This window comes from Propithecus coquereli, unplaced genomic scaffold (assembly GCF_000956105.1).
Source record: "Propithecus coquereli isolate 6110/MARCELLA unplaced genomic scaffold, Pcoq_1.0 Scaffold12, whole genome shotgun sequence".
NCBI lineage: Eukaryota > Metazoa > Chordata > Mammalia > Primates > Indriidae > Propithecus > Propithecus coquereli.
Window position 1 is genome coordinate 14,766,679 of NW_012136080.1, and position 27,110 is coordinate 14,793,788.

At 52.3% G+C, this 27,110-nt stretch overlaps 1 protein-coding gene across 1 annotated transcript in view; it reads left to right on the forward strand.

Moving 5' to 3' along the window:
- Positions 1–326: 326 nt before the first annotated feature.
- The window catches only part of ESYT3 (extended synaptotagmin-like protein 3), a 41,197-nt gene continuing 14,413 nt past the window's right edge, over positions 327–27,110 (forward strand). The window contains exons 1-7 of the mRNA XM_012663854.1: positions 327–644; positions 17,846–17,887; positions 19,581–19,715; positions 22,936–23,012; positions 24,608–24,674; positions 25,273–25,362; positions 25,903–25,958. Coding sequence (XP_012519308.1) covers positions 327–644; positions 17,846–17,887; positions 19,581–19,715; positions 22,936–23,012; positions 24,608–24,674; positions 25,273–25,362; positions 25,903–25,958 — 785 coding nt within the window. The remainder of the gene's footprint in view (positions 645–17,845; positions 17,888–19,580; positions 19,716–22,935; positions 23,013–24,607; positions 24,675–25,272; positions 25,363–25,902; positions 25,959–27,110) is intronic.

Consider the following 27,110-nt stretch of genomic DNA (forward strand, 5'->3'; position numbering starts at 1 on the left):
CCAGGCGGGAGCCAGGCCCGCGGCATGACTCCGCCCCCTTGCACCTGGGCCCGCCCATGGGGCGGAGACTTCCCGAGCTGCGGGCTCTGCCTCGAGCCGAGCGCCGGGGCCACGCAGAGCGGCTCAGCCTGCCGCGGACGACGCGCTCCTGGACGCCTCGGAGCACCTGAGCTCCGAGCGCTGAGACGGCGCCGGCGAGTCCCAGCAGGGCAGGGGTGGCGCGGCGACCAGTCCTCGAGCTTGGAGGACAGATGTGCTTGGGCGTTAAAGTTCGCGGCCTCGAGCTCGGGTGAAGCTCTTGGGAAAGGCAAGACGGCAGCGGCGCGATGCAAGCGGAGGAGCCCCGCGCCCCTGGTGCCCAGGGAACCCAGCGCGCGCCGGGCCCGGAGCTGCGCCTGTCCAGCCAGCTGCTGCCCGAGCTCTATACCTTCGTGGCGCGCGTGCTGTTCTACCTGGGGCCTGTCTACCTAGCCGGCTACCTGGGGCTCAGCATAACCTGGTTGCTGCTCGGGGCCCTGCTGTGGATGTGGTGGCGCAGGAACCGCCTCGGGAAGCTCGGGCGCCTGGCGGCCGCCTTCGAATTCCTGGACAACGAACGCCAGTTCATCAGCCGCGAGCTGCGGGGCCAGCACCTGCCAGCCTGGGTGAGCCGAGCTCGGCGGGGGTCGGAGGTGGGGCAGACGCCTTTCGAGGTTCAGGAGGAACCTGCAGTCAGCCGGGGATCTGGGGCGCGCAAACCCGAGGGAGGGCGGGAGTTCCGCGACCCGCACACCGGGTTCCCCACCGTGCCCCGCATGCAGGCCCTGGGGTCGGCGGCCGTCCCATTGCTGCCGCGTCCCTCATCCTCACGCCCACCTCCGGTGCGGCTGCGGTGGGAGCGGGGAACCTGGGTTTCAGTTAAGGGCCCAGAGCCGGAGGGAAAAGTCAACGGCGGGCCACACCCAGGAGAAAAACAAGGGCGTGTGGGAATTTGCAAAGTTACTTGTGAGGGAAACAGAAGTCATTTCTTCCACCTGCTTGTTGATTCAAAGAACGAACGCAGGACGCAAAACGTAGATGGACAAATGCAGCACCGGCAGAAACCGCGGACCCTAGTTTCGCTCAGCAGAGGCCCGGCCGGGGGAGGCGAGAGCGGGGCGGGCTCCGCGGGCTGCAGGTGGGAGTGCGGGGTAGGAGGCCGACTGCGCAGGGCCACGGGCTCCCCGCCCTGCCTGCCGGGACGCGCGCACTCTCGCGCGCACGCACAGTAGCACGCGCGCTGCAGCTGCACGCCGGCCTCCTGGTGTGGAATGGCCGGGACTACGGTCTCTCCAACGCTTCTGTCCCGAGAATCGCCTGGCTCACTTAACAAAACAGTTCTGGGCCCCATGGTACAAGTCCCAGGGTAGGGCCAAGGCAGCCCGGGCGATTCTCACTGTTAGGTGAGTTCGGGAAACACTGGCAAGAGGGGTTTTTGGTCCGAGGGTTGGTCTGGACAAACCTGTGCTGTCCCTCTGGAACTGGGGGCTCTGGCTTCTCAGATTTCTTCCAGATAACACTCAGGCCCACGAGAAGTGGGGTGTCCAGAGGCTACCAGAACCCTCGTTTTCTCTAGCCTGTGGCCTGTACTCTTAAATCCAGCTGGGCCACAGGTTCCTGACGATCGTAGTCTTCAAAGTAGGGTGTGAGAAGAAAATATTAGGCCCATTTATTTTAACAAAAATAAAAGGGAAATTAAGCCTTACTGTAAGAGTCTGCTCAGGCTGCCATAACAAAGTACCACAGGCTGGGTGGCTTAAACAACATTTTTTTCCTCTCATTTCTGGGGCCCAGAAGTCGGGGTCTTCTGAGGCCCCTTTCCTTGCTTGCAAATGGCCGTCTTCTTCCTGTCTTCGCATGGTCTTCCTTCTGTGTGTGTGTCTGTGTCCTAATCTCATTATTGGATTGGGGCCCACCCTAATGACCTCATTTTAACTTAATTATCTCTTTAAACACCTTATCCCCAAATACAGTCACATTCTGAGACACTGCAGATTAGCACTTCAGTATGTGAATTGGGAGGAGGCTCACAATTCAGCCCATTAGACTTAATAAAGTAAAGCTTTGTAAATAGGTTTCCATATTAATATATTGGGGATGAGGGGGCCAAAGATTTTTACTGATAAGGGTACACAATGAAAAAGCATATGATCACTTTCCTATGATAGCAGCCATAGGGGTAGCAGATGGGTCCTGACTCCCCCAGACCTTCCCATCCTGGTGGTTCTATGAGGACTTCTGATTCTGAAAGATGTGCACCCAGAGAACATGCCTGACCTGTCCACATCCCTTGCTCACTGTTGAGGGAGCCCAGGCTGCCTGTCAGACCTCTGTTGTGACCCCATGGTGACCTCAGCCCATGAGGGTGAGCCTGTGAGACCTCGCCAAGTAACAGCCCTCCTTTTCTCCCCTTCTTGTATTAGGGAAGCCTCTAGACACTTAGCAGTATGCAAAGGCAGCATTTCTTTGATTGGGCCAAGAATCAGATCCTCTAGGGGCATCGACACCCGCCCCCCTCCCACACCATAGAAACAGTTCTGGCCTCTGATGGGGAAAGGGACCCCAGGAGCAACATGACCTAGCCAACAGGGAGCTCAGCCTGAACACAAGAAGGCACCTCCTGGGTTTTCACAATCTGTACCCCGTGCCTGACTCAGTTTGGCATAGGGACACACAGAGGAAGGTAATGGTGTCTCTCCTACCAAGAGGGCAGTCTTAGGCAGGAGACAGATGCATAACAGGTAATTGCCATAGAGGTCCTGGGGAAGTCGGAGGCAGGAGTCTCAACAGGGCTGAGTCAGGTCGAAGGCCTGGGGTAGAGGACATCCTACCTGGTTTCCATATTGGAGTTCCCAAACCACAGCCTCCTGCCTCCTTGGAAGAGTCTGGCCTCAGCCTGCATTCTTCAGACTCCCCTGGCTGGCTATCTGGCCAGTTTGCAGGGTCAGAGCCTGGATGACCCGTTGGATTGAGGCATTGCTGCTGCAGAGGGATTCCAGGCTGAGGGAGGCTGTGGGCACAGCACGGAGGCATGGCCTGGCCCCTGTATGAGGCCTGGCTTGGCCTGGCTAAAGTGTGTGGTAGGAGCTGATGGACAGGGCCAGGCCGAGACAGGCTTGATGGAGGTTGGCCTCGATTCTGAAGGCTGCAAGGAGCCTGTGCAAGGTTCTGAAAGGCCCTTCAGAAAGCAGCATGGGAGGGACAAGTAAGGCTGTAGGAGAGAGATCAGTTGGGAAAATGATTTGAGCCAAGATGGCAGTAATGGGGTCCATGAAGAGAGGTGAGAGATGTGTGGGAGTGGGACTCTAGGTGCCTGGTGGCCTCTAGAGGGGGAGTGTGGGAGGGACCCAGGGGTCTTCCAGGGAACTTTCTGGCTTGGGGAGCTGGGTGCCCATTACTGTGACTGGGATTCTAGAATGAGAAGCAGGTCTGGGGAGGCTGGTTACCTGTGTGAACACCTGGAAGAGCATATAACTAGATGCAAGTGTGGGCTTTTCGACTCGCCTCATGAAAGTTTCCAAGCCCAGGGATGATGTGGAAAACCTGGAGCCTACTTGGTTGAATACTCTCCTCCATTCCTCTCTGCCCCCCAGGAACATGCTCTTTATGAAGGCAGAGAGAGGCCGGCTCTGGGTGTGGTGGGGGCAGCGCAACCCTTGCCCAGGATTTTGGAGCATGGATGAATGGCTAACTTTATCATTACCTGCTGACCTTTTAGCCTGCCTTCCCTCTTTTGAGAACTGATTTCTTTACAGGGAGGAAGGAATGATGGTTTGTGACCTCCTTGGGTATCAAGAAGTATTATTATAAGTTAACAGATGGCAAATCAATAATGGGGGGGATTGAAGAAAAGTTGTGCATCCGAGGGCCTCTGTGCTGCCACACTCTGGCCTGCCTTGCACAGTTGCGCATGTTGTTCCCTGTTCCCAAGCCCCCAGTGAGTGGGGATGACTGTCCAGCCCACCTGCAGCTTTTTCTAATTTGCACCAAGTCCCCATGAAGGGGTGGAGGCTGAGGCCAGGCAGAGCTGGAATGGAGATGCCATCACTGTCCTCTGCAAGGCCACAGCTGCCATTGTCAGCCCTCAGTCGTGCATATCTTTCTTGCCTGGTCTTAAACTCCTCAACACGTTGCTACAAGCTGCTTCAGGTGATCATAGAAATTGCTTTCCCTTGCCGAACCTCAGTTGTCAACCTGTAAAAGGAGGTTGTGTTGGATGGTCTTTTAAAGCCATCTCAGCCCTGATGTCTGATTTCTAGTCAAACTGCCGACAGTCCTCCCCTATGTTCCCTTTTATGGATGACATAGCTCGAAGGAAGAATTCTTGGGCTTTAAAAGTGGCCATTAGTACAGAAGCAGTGGATCCCCTTGGGGATCTTGGGAATATGGCCCGACCACATGGAGGAGGCAGGTGACCCCTGCTGCTCACCCTTGAGCAGAGCAAACAGAGCAGAGGCTGCAGGACTGCATGAGGACGCTCCTCTGACACAGTGTTTAGATGTATTTTTAGAGGCATTAAGAGCCGCCTCAATCAGCTGCCCTTGTCAGCAGTGGGGACTGTGTTCAGCACAGGGACATGCAGGAAGCCCTCGATATTCCTCATTTAGCTGTAGGCCCTGGTCAGCCACTAAAGCCATCACTAAAACTGGTTGTGATGAGTTGAATGTTTGAGAAGCTGCTTGTACAGAGCCAGACACAAGTATGCGCTTGGTGGGGACTGTCACTTTATGCTCCTCAAATGTCCAAGCCTCCTAACTCTACCTAATATGAAATTAATGACCTGGTGCCCCTGGGGCAACCTCGTCTTTTTGGGCGCTGGATGGCTGTCAAGGAGTGGAGCGAGTGGGAGGGACGTGCAGAGCGCTCAGTGAACCTCCATCCTGGCCCTGGCTCTTCCTGGGGCCTGCTCCCATGGGTTCCCGGAATCCCAGCTGTGCTGCCCCACTGGCGCTTCCCTTCCAACCTTCAGAGCCCATCCTGTGTGCTCTGAGCTCCTCAAGGCCCTTCTTGGGGTAACCTTTGCTGCCGCTGTCCCCTGACCACGTCCCAGGGCGTGGGCCCCTGTTTGAAGCTCTGCAGCCTCATGCCCGGATTTGTGCCCTGGTCAGCCCTTCACTGAGCCGTGCAGTTTCCAGTTATTCACTGCGTTGTTGGTCAGTGTACCAATTGGATGCCTGGTTTGTTTATCATATATTTATTTTGCCCCTGCCATGGCTGGGCTGGTGTGAGGAGGGAAGTTTGGTGAAAGCCGCACCTGGTTCCAGGTCAGGTTGGATGTGTTTGGGGTATGAGAGCGAGTGGTAGGAAAATAGCCCGAGGCAGGGTAGAGAGACAAAGAGCTGTCGGGAAACTTGGCATTTTGTCTGTGGTTTCTAGCTGGGCTTGCTCTCCTATCAGCTGGTAGCAATTAGTTGGCAGCTTTGTTAGGGACACTTAACCCTGTGTATCTGCTGGGGGGTGGTCTGATGTGGGGGGAGGTACGGGCTTAGAGTCTGATGCTCATTCACTGGGGGATCTTGAGAAGATCTCCTCCCCTCTCCCAGCCTCTGATTTCTCTCTGAAAATAGTTTTTGGAGATGCTCTAAAGTCTTTTTAGCTGCAGGAACCTGCCATCATTAACCAGCCCCAAGTCAGCTTTTCTCTGGGGCCACACACCCACAGGACCCATTCCCCAGCCTTTCCTGCCTGCCCTCATCTAACTGGGTGTGCTCTGGGGATGCCAGCGAGGTGAGCACCAGGGAAAGGTGAACCATGCACACATAGTGATGGGCACCCTGAGGCTCATGGCAGCGGCCCTCGGGACTGTCCCCTCCAGACATCCCTGCCAGCCATTCAGGAGACAACCAGGGCTGAGTGCTTTGCTTTCCTGGTGCTGAGATTTGACACTCTTTCTGTGGGTGCAGCAGCAATCATGCTAGGACCCAGGCACTCCGAGGTCTGTCCTGTACGGATACGTCTGTTAATTAGAGGAAGTAAATGCACTGACGCTCTGAGCTAGGCTGGCACTCTTAAATGAGATCACAAGGCTTAATCCTTGGAGCCAATGTCATGGTGCCTAGTTTTAAATGCCAGGACTGGTTGGAATTTGGGGGACTTATTGTCCCTGTGGCCCTGTGAAGTTATTCAGATGGGCTTGGAGTCAGGCCTGTCCTCAGGAAGGAAGAGGCAGACAGGTTTTAGTCATGCCCCTTGGGTTTCTGCCCTATGTCTTAATGATGGTCCATGGACTTATTGTCCCCAGGGGCCAGGTTGAGCAATACTAGTGACAGAGTGTGGGCCTTCTTTCCTCCAAGCCCAACACAGGGATCTCAGGCATCTATGTATTCATTACTGTACTCAGTCAGCAAACATTTATAAAGGGCCTGCAGTGTGTGAGGCACAGTGCTGTAGGCAGGGCCACAGATGTCAGTGACACGTGGCCCTTGCCCATGAGCTAGATGGAGATTCAGACTCACAAAAACAGCCTTTTCTGATACAGTGTGATCAGTCCTGGGAGGTGGCTGGCCAAGGTGCTGAGGAAGCATGGGGGAGGGATCTAACCCAGGCAGGAAGTAGCCCAGGCAGCCTTCTTGGAGGAAGGGGTGCTGTAGTGTTGCTGGCTGTGGTGGGGACTGGGGGACTCTGGGCCCAAGGTTTTCACAGGTTTGGTCAGTTGAGTCCATCATCTCATCTTAGGGTGAGCAGCTCCTGGGACAGCACTTATGATACCTAAGCTCACGTGAGACTACCCATTGCTTCTTTACGAGGGGCTGAATCTTCCTGGGACAGGAGTGTCCAGGGCAGCCTTTTCTGCAAGCCAGGTGTCCGAGTAATTGGGAGGTCACATGGTGGGAGAGGATCAGGGCCAAGAGTGGGGACAGCCCCTGTCCTCCTCAGCTGCAGCCCCCTCTCCAGTGGGAGGAAAGGTGTGGAGAGCTGATCACCGGCTTCCCTCAGCTCCTGGCCCTGAGCCTTGGTAGCAGGCAGAGACGGCACTTCTGTGGGAATGTCCCCAGTGACACTGGGGGGGCCTCTGGGAGGTGTGAGCTGCCCCCGAGGACCCGTGAGGGACACAGCACAGCTACATATGGGAGTGGAGGCCTCAGACTGCCTTCTTCCTCCTCCCTCCCCCTCCCCCTCCATTCAGAGTCCTGCCAGCAGAGTTCCAGGGCTTTCTCAATCTCTGGGAACCCGGAGCTTGTAGCACACAGTGTTCACGTGTGCTTGAGGCAAGTGATTTCCTTCTTCCTCCTCCTCCTCCTCCTCTACTGCAAATACTGAAGAGGGATTTAAGATGTTTTTCTGCCTCCTTGGGAACTATTAAAGGGTCAAAGCAACATTTTTTTCTTACAAGACCCCAGGTGTTTCAAGATCGTAATCACCTCCATTCCTTTGCCTATTTTGTATTTACTTTTTTAACATAACTGGTTATAAACTGGTTAAAAATCTGGTTTTACTGGTTATAAAAGTAAAGGTATTCCCACTGCAGAATATTTGAAAATGGCCTAAATGTTAAAATTTGAATAAGCATTTACAGTCCCTCCACCCAGAGTTGCATTATTGTATTTGGGTGTGCTTCCTTTATGTAGAAGGTACAGGAAAACAATTTCTAAAATAACTAATACTCTTTTTCCCCTTTTTTTCCTTCTTATTTTTCATGTCCTTATCCTTATATTACAAACATTCTCTAAAAACGTCTTTAAGGACTGTGGTACCCTTAATATGAATATACCATAAGTTGCTTAACCATTTCTCTAACATTGATTATTTCGGTTATTTCCAAGTTCTCCTATTTGTGTGCTAGCTGAGGGAGCAGTGTTTCCTATATCTGTCTGGAATTTTCCTTCTGATCCGCCCGTCCAGATCCCATTACTCATCTGTCAAGTCCAAGCTCAGGCACCCCCCACCCCAGGACCCTTCTCCCCGGGCTCTCACAGAGCCCTGAGCCTCCCATACTGGTCTGCACCCACCTATTTTTTTATGGACTCTACTGTGATTTGGAAGCACCTACCTATTTTTATGTCTGATTTTTTTTTTAACAGACAATGTTCTTTTAAGGTAAAGCATGTTGTTTGCACGTCTCTGCACCCTTAGTTCCTAGCTCAGTGCCCAGTGCATAGTAAGCACTCAGTAAAGATCTGTCGAATGAACATTACAGTGAATGTCTGCTGTGCAAACCCAAGTCCACATTTCTCAATTTCCTTAGTATAGATTCCTAGAAGTAAACCAGTATATCAAAGCTTATGAACATTTTAAAGATACTTTCCCCCACTTCACTGTGGCCTTATCAATATTGAACATTATCTTTTTTGGACCTTTACTAGTTTGACAAGCAAGAGAAGTTTTTTTAACCTCGGGCTTCACCAAACCTAACTGGATCATGGAACTGTCTTGCAACTTACCATTATCACTCAGGTCCCCTTTAAAAACCTGCTCTGTGGACAGCTCAGGGCCAGCCCCCTCTGCTCTGAGCCCTCATTCCTTAGCAAAGGGTGCCAGGCTCTGGGGATTAGTGTTCCCACCACTGATGACCGCCTGTGGAGCTTCATCGGCTCGGTTCTGCTGCTGGGTCCGCTGATTAGGCCAGTCCTCCGACAGGGTGTGGTGTCACGGAGCCCGTGGATTAGAGAATGGTGTTCGACAGAATTTCAAGTCGGCCAAGCAATTATTTCACTTAAAGCACTTTTAGCAGGGTAATTTAAAGCAGAAGAGTGGGAAGATTTAAAAGCAGTTTTCATGGTTAAAGGTTTGCTTCCCTTGAAGAGAGAAAAAAAAGGGACACAAGGTTGTGTGCATCAGGAGAAAAGTGAGTAAAGCAGGAACCACTGACTGGGCTCCCACAGAGCAGTGGCCTATCTCAGGAAGACAGGAACCAGCCTGAAGTCCAGTGGCCCCTTCTGTAGGAAAGTGCTATAGGATACCCAGAGTGAGTGGGTCTCCTCTCCTGTCTGAGCATGGGGACATGATGAGGTTCTGGGGTGTGTGTGTGTGTGTGTGTGTGTGTGTAAGGATGCCCTTTGGAGCAGGGAAGAGCCATGAGACTTTTTTAGGAAACAGTGTGTGTATTTGTATGTGTGATTCTGTGGATGTATCTATATAGTTCTGAGTGTGTGTATGTCTGTGTGAGTGTGTATCTGCGTGTTTATCTACATACCTCTGTATCCGCGAGTGTCTCTCTGCATCTCTTGTGCGTGTTAGTGGCTGCTCCCATGGGAGGAACTACTATCCCTATGAGAGGGAGTTGGCAGAATCCACCTCGTGACAGGGAGGCCCTTTAAGTGAAGTCCCCCATTCCGCCTGCCTCCTGAGAGAGGGTCTGGTGGCCAAAAGCTCCTGCCAAGGACTCCTACCCCAACCCCAGACCCATCTCTGTGGGCCCCACCAAGGCCTTGGCCCTGATGGGAGGTAGCCATCACTCTGGCTCTATTTCCTCACTGCTGTGGAATCGTTTTCCTAAAGGGTTTAAGAAATAAAGCACAGGTGTCACCACCTAAAGGTGGAGCATGGATGTGGGCTTCTTTGTGGCCTCTGCTAGCGTGGAATTCTGACTTAGACTTGAGTTTCCTGTGTAGTCTGTATCTCCTCTCTCAGTTCTCATTGCCACCACCCCCTTGACAATGTCTGAAAATGCTGTCATTAAAATATTAGCTCACTGTGCCTGGAAGGCTTTGCCCCGAGTACACTAACAGCATCAGGAAGCGCATTAGCTTAGGGAGGCCTTGGATGCGGGCGGGGGCTGTAAACTATTGAAACTTCTCTGAGAGGTTGTGCAGGGAAAGTAGCAGAGATCTGAGATGCTGGTGACTTGACCATGTGCCTGGGCATTTTTTCAATTTTCCAAGCCTGCTCAGGGAAATGTTCCCACCTGTAATACATCAGTCGGGATAGTGTACATGTTTCTGCGAGGATGAACATTACTAGAGCGCTGAATTTGTGTCCAGCACTAAACCATTTAGAAGGAGATTCATGTCCATTATCCCGCTTGATTGTGAATCTTGGCAGAACAGGAAGTAACAGCCTCACTTATCAATTAGTGAGAAACCTGAGGCTAAAGAAGTTAGGAGCAGAACCCTGCTCCTCTGACCCCCCGGCTGCACTCTCTCCTCCTGCCTGGCTACAGAAAGCAGGTTAGCGGTTGGGGGTGGCTCACCTGTTAGGGGAAGAACAGTTCCCAGAGCCAGGAAAAATCATAATATTGTAATTGCTTTTTGCCTTCTAGCTCTCCCCTCTACTTGTTCTTTGTGGAAGAGTTCTCTTTGTGAAGGAATTCAGGCACATAGGCTGCTGGTGAGAATTTGGTGACAAAGCAGTATTCTCCCAGGAGTGACAGCTGGAGACCCAGGCTGTGACTTTGCAGCCTAGTCAGGAACCCCTGGGGGCAGAGGGGCTACCTTCTTCTAGGGCCTGAGCGGCCCTCCAGCCTGGGGGGCCCTGTCTATTCATTCTTCTGCACCCTCCACCAAGCTCAGAACCATCCAGGAGCTTGGTATACATGCAGGTTTCCAGGCCCCTGCCCCAATCCTCCTGGATCAAAATCTCTGGGCCTTAGGCCGGGCGCGGTGGCTCACACCTGTAATCCTAGCACTCTGGGAGGCCGAGGTGGGCAGATTGTTTGAGCTCAGGAGTTCGAGACCAGCCTGAGCAAGAGCGAGACCCCGTCTCTACTAAAAATAGAAAGAAATTATCTGGACAACTAAAAATATATAGAAAAAATTAGCCGGGCATGGTGGCACGTGCCTGTAGTCCCAGCTACTTACTCGGGAGGCTGAGGCAGGAGGATCGCTTGAGCCCAGGAGTCAGAGGTTGCTATGAGCTAGGCTAACGCCATGGCACTCTAGCCCGGGCAAAAGAGTGAGACTCTGTCTCAAAAAAAAAAAAAATAAAAAATCTCTGGGCTCTGACCAAGAATCTGCTTTTTTTTTTTTTTTTTTTAAACCCCCAGACAGCCTCACTCTGTTGCCCAGGCCAGAGTGCCGTGGCATCATCATAGCTCACTGTAACCTGAAACTCCTGGGCCCAAGCAATCCTCCTGCCCCAACCTCCCCAGTAGCTGGGACTACAGGCATATGCCACCACACTTGGCTAATTTTTTCTATTCTTAGTAGAGACAGGGTCTTGCTCTTGCTCAAGCTGGTCTCTCACTCCTGACCTCAAGTGATCCTCCTGCCTTGGTCTCCCAGAGTGCTAGGATTACAGGCATGAGCCACCAGGCCAGGCCAAGAATCTTCATTTTGCTGAGGTGGTATTTTTGGACACAAAGACTGAGAATCACTGCGGAGTCTATCTCTTTGCCTTGCCAGTTGGTGTGGGGTAGCCCCTCCTAGCTTGTCCCAGAGCCTCCCAGACTCACTGGGAATTGAAACAAAAGTTCAGTGATTTTAGGACTCAGTCTGGTGGTTAGCCACTCATTTTTCAGCCTCTTTTTGTTTGCTTAGTGAGGAAAGACAGAAGACAGTGGCTCTGATTGGGTCCCTTTGCCAGGCTTCACTGTGGAGTGCCCTATTGGACAGAGTTTAACCTGGCGCCTGGCAGGCACTGGGCCCAGCCTATCTGTGGCTGTCTTTGTCTGGGCCACAGATCCCTTGGGCAGTCAGTGGAGGCCAGGGAAACAACAACCGTGTTCCTTCTTGAGCCTCAACCACTTCCGCTGTGTTCTTTCCTTTCCTCATTCTCTCTTCTCCCCTGGTAGTGGTGTCTCTCGAAGTGCTCTCGGAAACTCAGCAGAGAATTTGTTGGGCTTTGGGTCAGGCAGAACTGGACCACACGCCCATGACCTCTTCTTGCAGGTACCTGAGGTCAAAGTAGTCAGGGTCTGTACAATTTCCAGCAGCAGTTATTCTGGAGCACTTATTCTGAGCCAGGAAGGGTACTGAGCACCTGACATGCATTTACTCTTCTCAGGAACTGTGAAGTTGGCAGTACTGTACCCATCTTGTACATGAGAAAACCAAGGCTTAGAGAGATGGGATTTTAAATACACAAGGAATAGGTAAGAAAAACACTAAGAATGGACTTCAAATGCTGACATTTCAGGTGAAGGAAGGGGAGGAGAAATTGATGAGAAAAAGATTTTATGGTTGGGCTCAAATCACATATAGGTGAGATCTGGATTCTGGTCACCTGGGTAATCTTGGCAAGTATTAACTAGTCTCTGAGCCTCTCCTCATTTGTATAATAAGCATAATTACATCTTTGCTGTTCACCTTATAGAGTATTAGGAGTATCAGATGAAAGTGTTTATGGAGTGCCCTTTGTAAGCTGTGAAGCATGGCATGAGGGCAATCTTCTACTGAGCCAGACTTTCTATAAAAGGGGGAAGTAGGGTGCTATGTAAGGTTTTCTTCAGAGAAGTGAGTGGGCAGAGTGGAAAAGCACAGACTTTGCGGTCAGACAGACCTGGGTCTGGGTCTCAGCTCTAGCACTACGAGCTGGCGATTAAGTCATGTGACCTCCCTGAGCCTTGGTTTCCTTATCTGTAAAATGGGGCTCATAAGGGATTAGGTGAATATTAAATGACATGAGGTAACATGGACTCAAAAAGGTTGAAAATAGGATGGAAAAAGATACAACTGGGCAATTTTGAAACAAAAGAAAGCTGAGGTAGAAATTTACATATTAGGCCAAAAACAGAATATAACTCAAATGTATCATAAAGACAGAGAAGGATGTTACGTGCTTGTAAAGGGCAGTAATTAGGCTATAATAACCATGGACATATATGTACTGTGTGATATAAACTTGAAATATAAATCAACAACTGACATGAGGAAGTAGATACACCAACAGTTGGGCTTGGAAATTTTTAATACGTCCCTTTCTGGAAGTGATAAATGAAGCAGACAAGCAAGGATAAAGTACATTAGAAGGACATGATTAATAACTCGATCACCCATGGACTAGTCAAGGAGATTAATCATGTACTAGGCCAAAAAGGAATTATCCATATATTCCGATGAACTGACATCCCGCAAACTGTTCAGACCACAAAGAAATGAAATTATTATTAGAAAACAATAATAAATACATAGCTATCAAAGTCTCATGTCTAGATATTTTAAAACATTACTATTTTAAAAAGTTATTAAATGGAAGTCATGGAATAGAAAAAAACTGAGAGCAGAATAACAGTGAAAACATGTTAAAAACTTGGGGGATGTATAGCTTTGCACTTATCATAAAACAAGAAACGTTGAAAATAAATGATACAACTCTAAGATTCAAGAAATTCAACTCTAAAAACATAAAAGAGCAACTGATTTAAATTAAAGAAATAAGGAAATAATATAAAGATGAAAATGAACAGTATTTTTAAAATAAAAAAGAGGAAAGAGAATGAATGCTTAACACCAACGACAAAAGCTAGTCCTCTGAAAAGGCTAATACAATTGGCAAAACCTTTGGCAGGAGGGATCATTTAAAAATAGAAAAAATGAAAATAAAATACAGAATGGAAAAAAGACTACAGATGTAACAGATTGAAAATAATAAACTATTATAAACAACTATATATCAGTTTGAAACCTTGATGAAGTAGATATATTTCTAGAAAAATATAAATGCCAAAATTGCTGTAATAAGAGATAAGTAGACCTTGAATACACCATTAACCACTAATAGTAATTAGTGATTAAGTGGTAATTGACTAAAGCCTTAGACCTAGATGGTTTTATGGGTAAGCTATACGAAACTTCATGGATCATATAATTCCTACATTTACCACTTGCTTCAGAAAATAGGAGGATAGGGAAAGCTGTCCCATTTGTTTTACAATTTATTGTAAAATCTTTATACTAAAACCAGATATGAATTATACAGATACAAACATTATAGGTATCACTTTGAATCAAGGGCATATAGAACCTAAATGAAATACCAGGCCAACTATATTATAAGGAGAGAGGTTTATCCCAGAAACTAGGGAGAGTCTGTGGCAAGAACCATCACTACTTACGTACCACGTTAATGGACTAAGGGAGAAGGAGAAGCATGATTATTTCAATGCCTATTTATAATGAAAGCTCTTGGAAAATTAGGAATTGAAAGGAACTGCCTCAATGTCCTCAAAAATTGTCCTCAAAAATCTACAGGAAAAACCTGTTTAATGGAAAAACTTTAGGAGGTTCCCTTTAAAATCAGGAACAAGATAGAGATGCTGGCTGCCACCATTGCGGCTTACCATAGTACCAGGGGGCCTGGCCAGTGAAGTAAAATAAGAAAAATAAGGATGGGGAGCCAAAAAGACAAAAATTATTATTTGGAGATTATAGAAGTCTATAAAAAACCTAAGACAGGGATGGGGGACCTGTGCCCCCACCCTTAACCTAGGTGAATCAGTGAAAATTAGAGCTATTAACAAATGTCAGCATAGTTGCCCAGAAAATGGAATATCACAGAGTAATCTAACAAAAAATGTACAGTACTATTATTTTTAAAAGTTTATGATCCTAAACATGAATATAATGTGAATAAATAAATGGGAATATTTTATTCATTGATGCAGAACTTAATATTGTAAAAATGTCAGTTTTTCCACAAATTATAATTCCAAAAATATAACAATCAAAATCCCAGAAGGATTTTTTCTGAAGATTTACAAGCTGATTCTAAAATTCATCTGGCAGAACAAATTCCTACTATTGTCTAAATGAGTTTTAAAAAGAAAAGCAAAACAGGGGAATCACCCTACCCCAGCTCATTTTGCAAAAACGTAGTGAATAAAATAGGTGACACTGGCACAGGAACAGGCAAACAGACCGATGGAGTGGAAGGCCAAGTCTGGAAGCACAACAAAGTGCATACGAGAAGCTGTTTTTTTTTGAGTAAAGTAGCTTCACCAGGTCGGGGGGAAAGCTGGATTTTTTTTTTATTTTAGTGGAAAATTGGGGTGGGAAAAGATTTCTTCCAAAGAAGACCAATTATAATAGAAAAATAGACTGATCTATGTATGTCAAAATGGGAAAGCACTGAGTAGTTGCTCCCTAAGTATCAGTGTCTATGATTCACCCCCTGCTCCAGATTTACTCAGGGGCCGTCAAGAGGAATGAACGTGAAGGCAGGTGGTGGGATTTGGCTGAGGGAGGGCCTTCAGCTTCCTACGCAGAATAGGGACACTCGATGGTCTTTTATTTTCTTGGACTGAATTGCTGCTGTTTTCAGGGAGTTCAGACTCACCTATGGCAGAAGCTCTTAGTGAAGAGCATCGAATACAGGTGTGGGTAGAGAGACCATGGAAACTTCATCAGTGTGGGCTTTGGTCAATCTGTTGCTGCCCCCGCTTTCGGGGTGGGTGTGGGTCACCCTAATGCAAGAGGTGGGCTGGTCATTAATACCAGCCCTGACTAAACTCCAGAATCAGGCCAGGAGCTTATTAAAAATAAGTCGCAGGGCCCCACCCTGATGTATTCTGATTCAGCAGGTGTGAGGCAGCTCAGGAATCTTCGTCTGACCAGCTCCCATGGGCGGCCGGGGTTGGACCTGCCAAGCTGGATCACCTTTCCAGGGTCTGGAGATAGACTCAGCTCCCAAGGATGTAGAACCACGTGGGCTGGGATGTGGAAGGGGTGTGCATATGAGGTGTGCCGGGGCGGGGTGGGAAGCGCAGTGACTGGGCTGGGAGGAGGAGAGTGAGCAGCGCAGCCGGCAAGCTCCCCGCCTTGGTACTGATGATGGACTGGGATGGCCTGTCACCTGCCTGCCTCCTTCACAAGCCTGGGAGCTCCTTGAGGGCAAGAACCTTGCATCCATTCCTACATTCATTCATTCCACAGATACTTATTAAGATGTTCATAGGCTAGGGAGAGGCTCTAACAGGGAACTAGGCCCAGTCAGCCCTGCTAGAGCTTCCAGTGGAGTGGGGAGGCAAGCAGTAAGACCAAGCAGCTCTAATAATGTGTGTCGAATGCTGTGATGGACAGCCAGCAGCCACCTAATGGGGACACCTGTCCCCAACTTGGGAGACCTGGAAAGGCTTTCTGGGAAGTGAAGTCTAAGTTGGTGATGAACTTAGGTGATCAAAGGGGAGTAGGGAGGACTGTTTCCGACATGGGATGGCACGTGCAGGCCCTTGGGAGGAACAGAAAAGAAGGTGATTGCACTGGAAGGTCCTATGGGGAGTGGGGGATGAGGCTGTGATGTGAGCTGGGGCCCCTCTCCAGGCCCATGTGCAGGAGATTTTACTTCAGTGCTGGTTGGTGTAACAGGGAGCAGTGATAGGGTCTCTCCCTCCACATGCTGATTCCCAGCTTGGGACCTGACCCAGGGCAGCTGTGGGGGCTGTGTGGTGACAGGCTGCATCTGCCCAGCTGGACAGGGTGGGCCGCCCCATGCTCCTGCACACTTGCCCTAGGTTCCTTCCCGTTGTTCCCCTCTGTTCCTGTGGGCTGGGCCAGCTCCACCACTGGAAACCAGGCAGTATTCTTCTTTCAGCATTTAGGAATATTAACTTCTCTGAGCTAGTACAGGCCATTGCCCAGAGTTGGGAAAACTGAGGCTGGGAGAATAGCATGATGTCCCAGGGGTGTCAGAAGCATGAGACTCCTCTGGCTTCCCGAGGCTGTTAAAAAACTGTTCTAAGAGAATTAAATTATCCTGTTCCCTCCTTTGGGAATGGCTGTCATGCATTTGATTCTTCAGGGCAACCACAAAGCTAGCTCAGGGCTGGTACTTGGTGGGTGTTATGTGAACCGCACCAGCACATCTACTCAGTCCCTGGGGAGTGAGCCCTTTGAGCCCCCAGATGGGGAGGGCAGGCCCTTTCCCCTACTTGGGTGGTCCCAGGCCAGCCTCATGCTCAGGGGACTTGGGACATAGTGACAGTGGTGGCCGTGGCTGTCATTTTAGTGATCTATATCTTGTGTGCCAGGCACCCTGTACACGTACACACTTACTCCTCTGTCCTTCCCAGAAAACCCTGGGGGAGGGAGGGAGGAAGGAATGAGAAGCTCTGGAGACCAGATGCAAAGACTGAGACTCCTGTGGGGCGGGGAGTTAAGCACTCTCAGACGCAGCCCCCACTGCCCCCCACTGTGGCTCACCAGAGATTCACCCAGCAGGTGGAGTGGCTGGGAGTTGTGACCCATAGTTGGAAGCTGTGTGGCTATAAGACAGGGCCTGAGGGGCCCCCTGCTGGGCAAGGGGGCAGGCTTGGGACCACCTCCTGGGAGCCTAGGTGGGCAGAGGTGGGAAGGGCGCCCCACAGCCCTCCACCCCCAGTTGTCAATGAAAACATCATTCTGTTAGATACTTATCATTGGGTGGTGGTGGCTTTTTCTAATAAAATATTTTTTCTTTTTACTTAGCTGATTTTTGCATTTTCTAACTTTTCTACAGAGGCTGTATTGCTTATGTCATTCAAACGAATAAGGGGGATGGAATTTGTGAGGAGCAAACTCGGGTATTACCCTAGGGGCGTCCAGGATAGGGGGGCCTGTGCTTCTGCAGGGAGGGGGCGGGGCATGGGTGGGGCTTATTTTCATATGCAAACAAGCAGTTTCCAACCCTTCTTTCCTCCTCACCTCCCACCTCCCCTGGCACGTAGGACTGGGGGCGGAGGGGAGGGGTGAAACTACGTGACCGAGATCACAGGCCCAGGGACGCCCAGGAACTGGTATCCACCGCCAATCGATGCCCACTCGCTGGCATGGTCTTTTTATTTGCCGCCTACCCCACCCGACGGTGTGGTCCTCGAGGGCAGGGCTGGCTCTGATGGGGTGCTAAGAGCATGCATGTGATGAACAGGGGGGCTGGGAGCAGGGCTGGAATGGGAGCCTACAAGGCCAGGCTCACTTGCTTGGTTCCCAGGGGCATGTGGATTTGAGTCTAACTTTCCCTTGGGGTTTCTGTTTCCTAGATCCACTTCCCCGACGTGGAGCGGGTCGAGTGGGCCAACAAGGTAAGGCCACCTGTGGGGCTGGACGCACTCTGGGCCTGTCCTCCTGGCGCCTTCAGCCAGTGGGCCCAGGAGCTGTCATGCAGCAGCAGTGCTGATGGTGGCTGCAGGCATGTGGTCAAAGGTCCTGGGTCAGGGAGGAGCAGGGATGGCTCCTCTACCGCTGGGGAGGAAGCTTTCCCTCCTTCTTCATTCACCAGAATGGCTTTCTTCTCTTTAAAAACGTTTTTTTAAATTAATACATCGTAAATTAATACATGGCCACAGCAGAAAAGTGAAAATACAGAGAAGTATAGAGAAAAGTACAATCCTCCACTGACCCACCAGGCCAAGATCTGTACTTTCCTAGGGAGAGGAAGACACTAATTAGACAACAGCTTCTGGGTTCTGCCTGATTCCCAGCCTGGATCTGACACTACTGGCTGTGTGACCTTGGGCAGATTGCCTAATGTGTCTGAGCTGGTTTCCTTATCCGTAAAATGGGAATACTTATGGTTCCTGCCCTGGCTTAGACCCACTGACGTCATTGTCGTGATGGCTGTTAGATCACCAGGGGAACTCCCCGTGGGCTCTGCTGCCGGATGCCTCCCTGTCAAGTCCTCCCCCAGGAATCCCGGCTTTACAGATGAGGAGCCAGAGTCCTGCCCCTACCCGATCTGCCAGACCTTTCCCTAAATGTGAAGGCTCCATTGCAGCCCCCATCTCAACTCTCCCGGCTTGGGACTTTTTAAAATACAAACCTTGCCTCTGTTCTGGGATGAGGCTTAGCCCATAGCAGGAATCACTTAGGTTAGGTATAAGAAAGGACTTCCTGACAGTTACTGATCGAAGGTTGGTTTTTCGCATTACCAGAAATGTCATTGCCAAGTGTCAAGCAGCCCTCAGCGAATGACAAACCAGCGAGACAGGAAGATGGGACCGGCCCCTAGAAAGTAGAGTCTGGGGTCGGAAAGGACCTCTGAGAGAAATGGGAACAGTGAGCCCTGAAATCTCCGTGTTCAGCCTCCTCCCATGGTGGGTTTGCAATGGGTGCATTCCAGATGGAGGAAGCAGGCTCGTCTTAAACTGCGGCCCAAGTCCACAGGAAAGAAGAGGGAGAAGCCTCTGCCCCAAACAGGGCATATGTACCTGCTAGCCGTCCTTACCCGCTCTGATCGCTGCCGTCACGCATCATCCCTGCCACCGTCTGCTCCCCAGGTCCCCAGCCAGCTTCCCAGACCAGCGCAAGGAGTCATTCTGCAGAAGTCAGCCAAAGGCTGCCTTTTCTGATTGCTAGAAAACTAAATCCATAGGAAACAATTAACTTTCTTTTCTGTAATTTTTGTCCTAAACTAGCGTCTGCTACTTTTCATTTAAACTATAACGTAGAATGAGATTATGTTTTAGCTCAGAATCAAAGGGCTTCATAATTTTAAATTTTGTGAATGAGTATTTCATGGTGCTCTTCAAAATGGCACCAAATCTTGGGGTCCTGCTGCCTGCACGAGAGTGGGAGCCACTGCTGTAGTTATCAGGTGTTTGATGGAGAGACAGTCAGACGGGTGGGGGCGGGCAGGCAGGCAGGCAGAGGGGTGCTGCAGCGCAGGGGCCCCACCCCGGGACCAGGCTGCAGAGCACCAGGACCTTGTTCTGCACAGCTGTGGGTCTGCCAGGGGTCACAGACCTGACCACCAAAGGCCTCTTCCTGTCGTCATAGGTCATCTCGCAGATCTGGCCCTACCTAAGCATTATCATGGAAAACAAGTTCCGGGAGAAACTTGAGCCCAAGATCCGGGAGAAGAGCGTCCACCTGAGGACGTTCACCTTCACCAAGCTCTACTTTGGACAGAAGGTGGGTGCTGTCTCAGGGAGGTTGGCCTGGACTCGCTGTGCAGTCTCTGTACCCTCTCCTCCCGCCAACCCCCAACCTTGCAGTCAGTCACCTGACTGCAAAGATGCCACTGGACCCCTCATCCCAGCGCCACCGTCTCTCCAGGTTCCGAGGAAGCCTGGCTCAGAGGGAACAGAAAGGAGAGGTTGGAAATAGTTCCACTTTTCTTAAGCAAAATTTTGGAAATGTGCCATGGTGGTAGCCAAGCAGATACAAAGATGAACAAATCATAGTCGCTAACTTCGGGTATCAGCTGGGCAGACACACCTTCGTGGCTTGAGATAGTCAGTTCCACAAAGCGGTTTGTAATTTTCTGCTAACTGGTTGGTTCTGGCAGTCAGTGTTCCAAGTCCATGCCAGCTCTGTGAAGATCAGTAGGTGTCCCAGGATAAAATGGTCCGTGGACAAAGGAGTTTGTGTTAGCATTCCTACCATCAGGGTCCCTGTTCTAGACTAAGCTTCCTGTTTCACCCTCTGTGCCCCACTCTTCCTGTTCCAACGCGTCCCATTGATGTGAGTCTTAATTTGTTCATCCAAAACGCGTCTCCCAGGCAGAGAGCTGCTGTGACGTCCATCACCCAGTAAATCAGAGGTGTTGGGATCTAGTCTGTTCCGGAAAGAGCAGGTGTCAGAGCGTGGGCTAGCCTGCTCAGAGCTGCCTGCCAGCCCCGCCTGGGTAGCCCCTAATAGGGGGTGTGCTAGGCAAGCCTGAGCCCTGGAGATTCTGGTTTATGCCACGCGGACTCTGCCAGGACAGGCTTGTGCCAGCATGTGCTGGTTCGTGTATTCGCACCTTGTTTCAGCACCTGTGACTTACTGAGCACGTGCTGCGCACTAGGCACCACAGACAGTAGGATGCGGCCGCGCCCCTGCCCGTGGGAGGCGGACACGTACACTGGTGGATGACGACACAGCAGCGTGTGTACGCACGGTGGCAGAGGAGTGCATGAGTTCAAGAGTGGAGGGGTGGAGGGGCCGTGGTAGTTGGGGACAACTTCTAGGAGGAGGTGGCATCTGAGTTGGCCTTTGAAGAGTTTAGCAGGCTAGGAGCCAGGAAGCCTGCAGACTGCTGTGTTTCCAGCAGAGCCTGCTCAGCCAGCTGCTGCTCTGGCCGTGGTGTCTTTGGTGTTTGGGCTGTGGCGCTGCTGGCAAGCGATCCCAAGAAATGATTTTTACCGTGTCAGGAGAACATGGAGGGGGAAGCTGCAGGCTGGCCAGATGTCCCAGCCCTGCAGGAAAAACACCTGACTTCTGATCCTGGCATTCACAGCCCTCCACGTCCTGGCTCCTCTCACCTCCCCTCTGCGCTCCCTTTCCCCACATTTCCCCTCCTCTCCATTCTGGGGCCACAGAGAACTCCTCACGTGACCTCCTGGGCTTGGCCAGGACTCAGTGCACTCTCCATACCTGCTTCCTTCACACCTGTTCCCTCCAGTTCCCGTGTCTGTGCCCAGCTCCACTCGGTGCTGTGGGGACCTTGGGCCAGTGACTTCTTGAGCTCCAGCTTCCTCTTGGGTAAAAGGAAAGGACCACTTCTAAAGGTTGTTGAGAGGCATGAGCAACAGGCCTGGCCTCAGGCCGCCCTGCGCGGCTGTGCGGGTGGTGCCCTGCAGAGGCCGCTGCGCTGACAGGGCCGCGGAGGGCCTGGTGCCCCTTGCCTGACTGTAGCCCTGGGCCAGGGCCACCTGCCTGGCACAGAGCCGGTGCTCGAACGGTGTTACTCTCCTCTCTGTGCTGGCGACCTCTGGGCAGGGGGCCTTCCCCTGGACCTGTCTCTGCACATAGGGGTCTTGGGGCTGGCTGGGCTTTCCTCGGTGCCGGGCCAACCGCCCCCACGCCAGGCACAGGCCCGGGCTGTGGGAGGTTCGTCACGGCGCCCCGTCCTCCAGCCCGGGCTTCCATTGAGGCCAGGGTGGAGCAGGGGCTGTGAGGTCTGAAGCTTCTACAATCCTGGGGACCCTCTTAAAGAAGAAGAATATAAAATTAAAAATGCAAAATTAGGACAAAAAATGAATATTAAGTAAATATGAGAAAGAAAGAAAGAAAATCACAGCAAGCTGTACATTTTAAAAAGCTGACATATCACACATATCACAAACTCTGGAAAAACGACCTGATATTTTTAATTAACAGCTCAACGTGTCCCTACGATACTTTCCCCCTGCACTTTGGGCTCTATCCTCTGTGAAGCTTTTCATGTGACAGTGCATTTGTACTTACTACTTCCTATGGAGCGAATCAGAAGATGATGGAATCTTTCCTCTAATGGGATTATTGAATTTTTCCTCCCACATTTTATTATGAAAAATTCCAAACATAAAAAAGAGTTGAAAGAATTATTCAGTGAACATCACATACCTACCATCTGGGTTGTGCAAGTGTTAATTTTTTGCTACCTTCACTGCACGTCCTTGCATCTACCTCTCTATTCATTTTTTAAAATACATTTCAAATTAAATAGCAGACATCAGTGAACTTCATCCCTAACCACTTCAGCATACATATCATTAACTCGAATTCAAATGAAATTTGTTTTTCCTTGATAATTAATAACCAGACCCCACTCCAATGCCAGATGACAGGAGAGGAGTCTGGGCCGAGGTGGAAGCTGATAACAGAAGAAAAATTACCTGGGGTGGCTCTGGAGTGGGGCGCTTCAATTCCAAGGGTCAGAGCCCTCAGCAGGGACCCCGGCCCCTTCCCTTGCCCTGATTGTGCGACTCCTACTCATCTGCAGATTATTGTAGACGCTTCTTCCTCCCGGAAGCCTCCACTAAGGCCCCCCCACCCCAGGCTGGGCTGGGAGGTGTTCCTGCAGTCCCCAGACCCCCATGTGACAGCACGGGCTGCTCCTCATCGTGGCCCCCCCATTCGCCTCCTGTGCTGGGCTGTGAGCCCACAGGGCAGGCCTGGCCGCCTTGCCCCGGCCTTCTGCCCTGTCCAGTGCCCAGCACAGAGTGGGTGTTCAGCAAACATCTGTGGCAGGATAGAGAAAGAGAGGGGACACATGCCTGGGACGGAAGTCTCAGGGGGTGCGGGGGGCGGATTTCTGTGTTTGTGCCTCATCCTGGGAGTGCGGTGGTCACAAGTGTTGTTGACAAGGCCCAGGGCTAGGAGAGGGGCTGACAGCCATGCCCTGCTGCAAGAACCCTCTGACCTAACCCTCTGGCATCTCTTCCAGTGCCCCAGGGTCAACGGAGTCAAGGCACACACCAACAAGTGCAACCGAAGACAGGTGGTCCTGGACCTGCAGATATGGTGAGCCCTGTTGCCTGAGGGGCCAGGTGTGTGCTGCGGGGGGCTGCAGGGGACACTGTGGGAACAGCCGGTTTGAAGATGGAGGGGCACATACACACTCTGATTTGGGGTGTGAAACCCCTCACTGGACCCTCCCCCTGGGGCTGGGGCACAAGGTCCTTCTCGAGGAGGGAGAGGAGCATCAGGAGGAGGAAATGGAGGGATGACTGGTTCCAGGGGAGCCGCCTCTGACCCGTTGGCCCAGGCCTAGCTCTTCCCATCCCATGGCACAGTCTGGGTACCAAAGCCCAGACAACAGAGCTTTCTGGGAAGCCATGGCTGGGCCATCCGGAGGGTCAGACCAACTGCCTCAGAGAGGAGGTGGCTAGAGGGAGCAGGTGTGACAGGAAGATGTGGGGTCTTGTAGTGAGGCCCGGGGAGCTCCAAGTGCAGGCTGTGAGAGGCCAGCTGGAGAACTGGGCTTCGTGGCTCCTCAGGAAAACTAGAGGATGCAAAGACACATCAGTGACTAATTCGGGATTGGGCAAGGGTATCTCTCTTGAATGAAGTTCATAATGGGCTTGAGTCAGGAAGAAGGGAGAGGAAGTCTTCCTGGAGGTGGCGAGATTTGAATTGTGCTTTAAAAGGCAAAGGATCAACTCCTGAAGTTCCAGAGTGTTGCCATTCCTTTCCAGTGTTTCATATTTCCTGTCCTCAGCCCAGAGGCTGGGACCGAGAGCACATTGGGAAGACAGGAGCCAGTTCCGGAACCACCCATCCCCATTTGGGGGCCAGTCTCAAGTGTGTTGGGGTGGCGATGGGCTGTCCAGCGCTCCTGGCCCCTGGGGCTGTGCCATAAGATCCCTGCATGAATAGCTGGGGCACACTGAGGTCATCTGGCCCACTCAGCACCCAGGCAGCTCCAGGGGTTCCCATCTCCTCCATCCTCTCAAGGGGCATTCAGCATTTCTGTTACTAGTGACACTGGGCTCCTCTGCCCGTGCCCTGCAGATGTTTGACAGCCGCTCTCTCCTGCCCTTAGTCTCCTTCAGTCCATTCACCCTCACGGGGACACACATCCTGGGCTCCCTATGCCTATCACCTGGCAAGAGCCATCAGCTGGACTCAGGCTCCTGTCCTGAGGCCTTGTTGCCTTTGCCCACCTCCACCCCCAGCACAGTGGGACAGTGGCTGGATGTACACAGCAGGGCTGCTTCTCTGTCCTCATGGGAGAGACCTGGGCAGAGACCTGGGCAGAGACGGGGCAGGGGGCAGCAGCGTGGAGAGGTGGGTGATGTATTTACCAAGAGCCCCTCCTTTTCATCTCTGGGGTATTATGGGGCAAGGTGGTGCCCAGATCGAGTGCCCTCATGGTCCGCGGTGGGGATATGCCAGGGATACCTGGGTGCAGGAGTCTGGGGGGCTGCCTCCTGGGGTCTGGGCAAAGCTGAGAAAGGCTGAGGCTATTAGGGAGGCCACGTGCTGAGTGACACAGAGTTCAGGGTTGGCAACTGGCTGCCCAAGCTCAGGCTGTGTGATGCTGGACAAGTTTCTTGACCTCTCTGAGTGGCGGACCTGCCCCTCCTCTCCACCTTTCTTGTCCCTCCCTGTTTCAGCTACATCGGGGACTGTGAGATCAGTGTGGAGCTGCAGAAGGTACAGGCTGGTGTGAATGGGATCCAGGTGGGTGAGGCCTGGCATGGCTGCCTCAGTTCCAGCCCTTGGGTGTGGGGGCCAGGGAAGGGGGAAGCTGGCAGATGCCAGAGCAGGCTGCAGAAGGCAGCGGAGACACCAAACACACAGGCTGGTGACGAGAGAAACTGCTGGCCCAAGGTCACATGGCCGGGAAGTGGCAGCTGGGCTTTACCAACCTGCTGCTCTGCCTCCGGGCCCCACAAGCCCGCCTCTGATCGCAAAGCCCCCCAGAGGCTTTGGCTGCCTGCACAAGCAGAGGTGTGCTCACGGGGCGACGGAGAGCTGAGTTGGGGCTGGAAATCGCTCCTGGGTCCCTGCTGGCTGGGCCGGCCTGAAACTGGGCAAAGGCTGCAGGCCCCTCGGGCTGGCACAGCAGTGGAAGGCAGTGGGGGCCAGCTCGCGGCCCCTGGTGGCCGGCAAAGGGGGGGCAGCTTGTCCAAGCCTCTATACCTGCCTGTGGCAGGTGGTCCTGACATTTGGGGCTGGCATGGACATGAAATGAGGCAGCAAATGGCCTTAGCCAAGCCCAGCAGGTGTGGGAAGACAGGAGGCCTGGACCCCTCATGGGCCCTCTGTGCCCATCCAGTTGCAGGGCACGCTGCGGATCATCCTGGAGCCCCTCCTGGTGGACAAGCCCTTCGTGGGAGCCGTGACTGTGTTCTTCCTTCAGAAGCCGGTGAGTCCCGGGGACTAGAGGCCGGCCTGCTGCTCCCTGGAGTGAGCATTTTCCGCTGGACCCCAGACATTGGGTTCCAGCTCACAAACCCAGCTGTCCAAGCCCACCTAGACCCAGGCCTCACACCTTATCTCATTTAATCCTTAAGGCAGCCTGAGGACTAGACTCTCCCTCCCGAGATGAGGCAGCTAAGCTCAGAGGTCACACAGATGGCCTGAAGTGGAGCTGAGACTCAAACCAGAGCTCTCGAAGTCCGGGCCAGCCTGTGGCCACATGCCTGGCCCACTCCTGGGGTGGTCCTGGCAGGGAAGCAGCAGGCCCGGCGGCTCCTGCCACGTCCTGTGCTAAGGCTTGGGCCCTGGATACCCCTAGAGGCCTGAACAGGGCTGGGAGGTGCCCTCGCCTGCCTGACACCCCTGCAGAAGGCACCTCCCAGCAGGCTGGGTTCTCCATTCCAGCAGGTGTGAGGCACTTCACAGAGGTTTCAGCCCTGGGCCCCCAGCCCTCTCCAGCCTAACAGCCTCCCTCTGCCCCCCGCAGCACCTGCAGATCAACTGGACAGGCCTGACGAACCTGCTGGACGCGCCGGGAATCAAGTAGGTGCCTGGGAGAGCCGCCAGGGAAATCCTAAGCGTGGGGGTCCTCGGGCTCTGCGTAGCACTTGCGTGGCCTGGGCACTGTTCTCAGGACTGCACGGTGGCCGTGCCCTCCCTCTGGGCATTCTCTGCGGGGGGAAGAGCGTTCATGTGTCTGCAGTGGGGGCGGGAGGTTAATGGCGTGTGCAGCCTCTGGACAGGCACTGTGCCCAGAGCGCACACGCTGAGTGCGAAGTGCTTTGTTGAATGTCCGGCTGAGGGACGTTCAGGTCTCTGTCGCGGTACAGGAGAGAGTGGCTCTGATCCGATGAGACGTGGTCCCAGAGGAGGCCACGTGGGCTAGCAAGAGGCGAGCACAGGCCCTGGAACCAGACCCAGCCAGCTCCTGGCTCTGTCACTTAGCAACGAGTGACGTGGATGAGTTACTTCACTTCTCCAGGCTCTTCCTCAGTGAAAGGGGAGGCTGGTTCCTGTCTTGGGGTCCCTGGGAGAACACTCAGGTGTGTGTGGTGGCAGCACAGTGGGTGTGGACGCACGAGTGTCCCCCTTTATTCCTCATTCCAGCCCTGCCCTATGTGTGTGGTGAGAAGCCCGTGTTACCTCCCCCGACCACCGGCACAAACACAGGGGTGGGAGGGCAGCCGGCACGGCAGAGGCCAGCGAGGAGGAGCTGGTCCTGGAGACCCCACCTTCCTGGGGCCAGGTGAAGGCTGCTTGCAGAGCCCCAGACCCTTTGAGAGGAGCAGAAGAGGGTGCCAACCCCGCTGGACAGGTCTCCCCTCACCAGGCTCAGGGGAGGGCCACTCAGCTCACTTACTGGGGACATCACCCTGAGCTCCGCTGCTCTGGACAAAGAGAATCAGGCATGCATTCTTTCATTCAGAACATATTTATTAAGCACTTACACTTCGTGCCTGTCTCCCTGTACCGGGAGGTAGAGTCAGGCAGTGCACAGAGAACGTGAGCGACGTCAGGGAGTGGAAGGGCTGTGTCACAGCACCTGCTGTGGACTAGGCGCTGTTCTCAGCACCTCACACTGCCTGCTCAGCCCCACAGCCACCCTAGGAGTAGACATTATTAGCCCCATGTCAGAGATGAGGACGCCTAGGTCCAGAGAGGTTAGCAACTTGCCAAGGTCACACAGCTAGCGGG